At 37.5% G+C, this 2,546-nt stretch overlaps 1 protein-coding gene across 1 annotated transcript; it reads left to right on the top strand.

Moving 5' to 3' along the window:
- The first annotated feature begins 913 nt into the window (after positions 1–913).
- LOC25484224 (uncharacterized) lies at positions 914–2,546 on the top strand. Its single transcript, XM_013612995.3, has one exon. It carries the CDS (start codon positions 1,767–1,769, stop codon positions 2,232–2,234), a length of 468 nt encoding a protein of 155 aa, XP_013468449.1. The 5' UTR covers positions 914–1,766; the 3' UTR covers positions 2,235–2,546.

Below are 2,546 nucleotides of genomic sequence, written 5' to 3'. Positions count from 1 at the left end.
AACTAAAAGTGGGAGGAATCTGAAATTACAGGGACGTAATTTATGGAGATTCTGTTGACTTGATGAAAGGAGAGACCAAAAGTGGAAGAATATGAAATTACAGGGACAAAATCTAAATCTTTTTTTTTACAGGACTAAAATCGAAGTTCGCTAATATTACAGGGACGAAAAGAGGTATTTACCCTTATTTTTTTTTATAAAAACTACATAGTTTCTATAAAATCAAATATCTCGATAATTTTACCAAACTAACATCTGTCCAACATAAACGTATTTGAAGGTTCATATCACTTGTTACCAGTCTATTCTAGTCATTATCATTATAGCATTAGGCTAAGGATGAAAACTTGGTATGTAGTTATTTTAATAATGTTATGCAATTGAAGTGTACATTTTATTTTACCCAAATCGACCTTGGCTTGTTCAAAATGGTAAGCTTAAAATGGTAAGTTTTGCATCCATACCCATTAAAAGAGGGGCCATGTAATCAAAATCGGATCGGATATTAAACCGACGTAGGTATGAGTTTAAGGTTTTAAGGTTCGATCGGGGTTGGACTGGATATATAAAAATATTATTTTTTGAATCATTTATTATAATATGTAAGTAATTTAGCGATTTTTTTAAACAACTTGTTTATACATTGGCTTTTTTTGGTAAGAATGCTTATATATTTGGCTCAATTGTTAAGAGTTTTTTTTTTTAAACCATAGACCAGCTTTCAATTGAAATCCAACCATTGGTTGCCAACGAATACCTTTTTTTTATTTGTTTTTTAAAGTAAATACCTCCCTTTTTATTTTCCATAGAAGAATGGGCTACTTTATTTTATAAAAAAAATTAACATGAGCTTCTCTTATAAGCCCAAATTTTGATGAAACCCTAAATTTATTTTACATAAACTACGGCTTTCATTGCAGCCGCCCCCTTAACTGCAGCTCTCATCTCCAGCGGCTTCTTACCCTCCCATCTTCTTATTTTTATTTTTTATTTCCATTGCACCCATGATGGTTGATTGATCTCTATTTATGTTGTCTTGATCTATTTCCTTCTTCTTCTTCTTCTTCTTCTTCTTCTTCAACTATGTTTCTTATTTAAAGATCCATTTTTTATTTAATGAGATTCGTCATTTCTGGTTCCAAAGAAACAAAAATCAGATCTCTGCCATTCTTTAATTTCCAGACCGGTTCAGCGGTTTTTGACGTTTTTTTGCACGCCGGTTTTTAAGCTCATCCGGACCGGACTGGTGCCCGGTTGGACCGGACCGGTCCGGTTTTGACAAACCTTGGGGGCAACACAGTCATTTTGATAACATATTGGCATTTACGTAACTTCTCAAGGGTAGTTAAGGAGAACAACCCCTATAAATACTCCGTCCCTTTGGCATTCTTCTCTCTCCCTTGTCAGTTTCACATTTTCGCCTATCTCTCTCTCTTTTCTCTCCATCTCTCTCCCAATTCTCATTTTTTCTTAATTCTTCAAAATATTGCCAGAGTCCGGCAACACTTTCTCTCTCATCACCCTCTCCTCCTGTAAAATTTTCTTCACCCTAGCCACCACATAGTTTTTTCCCACCAAATTACAATTTTACCCTCTATATTTTTTGCTGTTTACCCTTTTAGCCTCTCACTTTTTACCACAAGACTTTTCAGTTTTCACCGTGATGATATAAACTTTACCGTTGGGCTATTGTTTATTTATTTTGAAATAATATTATATTATTTTTGGCATGGGTTGGTAGTGATGTGGCATGTGGATAGAGAGCCATGAATACCAAAACGATGCGTTTACCCCCTCGGCGTGTGTTGACACCTAGCACCAAAACAACAAGCAACAAGCGAAAAGAAAGAGATGACACAAGCCTATTTGAAAGGCCCAAGCCCAACATACCCGGGCCCGGTTCAAAATTACTTAAGCTGGATAAACCGCTTTCAAAAACCGGTTCAGCGCCGATGCCGTCCAATCAGCTGCTAGCGGGCTACCTAGCCCACGAGTACCTAACCAAGGGGACGCTTTTGGGTCAGCAGTGGGTCCCAGGGAAGACGAAGGAGGAGGATGACAGCGGAGAGGAAGGTGAAGCCGCGACGGAGACGCCGTGTCAGAGTACGGAGATGAAGAATCGGAAGGAGGAGAGAGAAAGGTACGTGGAAGTGACAGGGTTGTTAAAGGGTGGTGGGACCCACCTTCAAGGCGTTGTGAACCCCACCCAGCTTGCCCGTTTTCTACACTTGTGATCTAACAGACAATTGGAGGAGATAGAAGGAGAGAGTACACGTGGAGTGATCCCATTGGCTCTCTCTTTCTTTGTTTTGTTTCCGTTTTAGAGAACAGAGAAAATTGAAATTTCTCCTTTTGTTTAAATCTGAGACAGGAAATCAGCTTTTTATTTCTTTTTTTTCTTTTTTTTTTTAATTTATGATGCATGCAACTTGTATGTATCATGTATGTCATCATCATCGCTCTCATGATGTATCTGTTGTTGTTGTTTACATGCAAAATACATGCGTTTTGTTCAACAATTTTTATCTATTTTCCTTGATTCGTTT

The sequence above is a fragment of the Medicago truncatula genome, chromosome 1 (assembly GCF_003473485.1).
Source record: "Medicago truncatula cultivar Jemalong A17 chromosome 1, MtrunA17r5.0-ANR, whole genome shotgun sequence".
Classification (NCBI taxonomy): Eukaryota; Viridiplantae; Streptophyta; class Magnoliopsida; order Fabales; family Fabaceae; genus Medicago; species Medicago truncatula.
This window is presented reverse-complemented; position numbering and strand designations above follow the sequence as displayed.

Coding starts and splice junctions, on each gene's coding strand:
- LOC25484224 (XM_013612995.3), top strand. CDS start 1,767: ATGAATACCAAAACGATGCGTTTACCCCCTCGGCGTGTGTTGACACCT.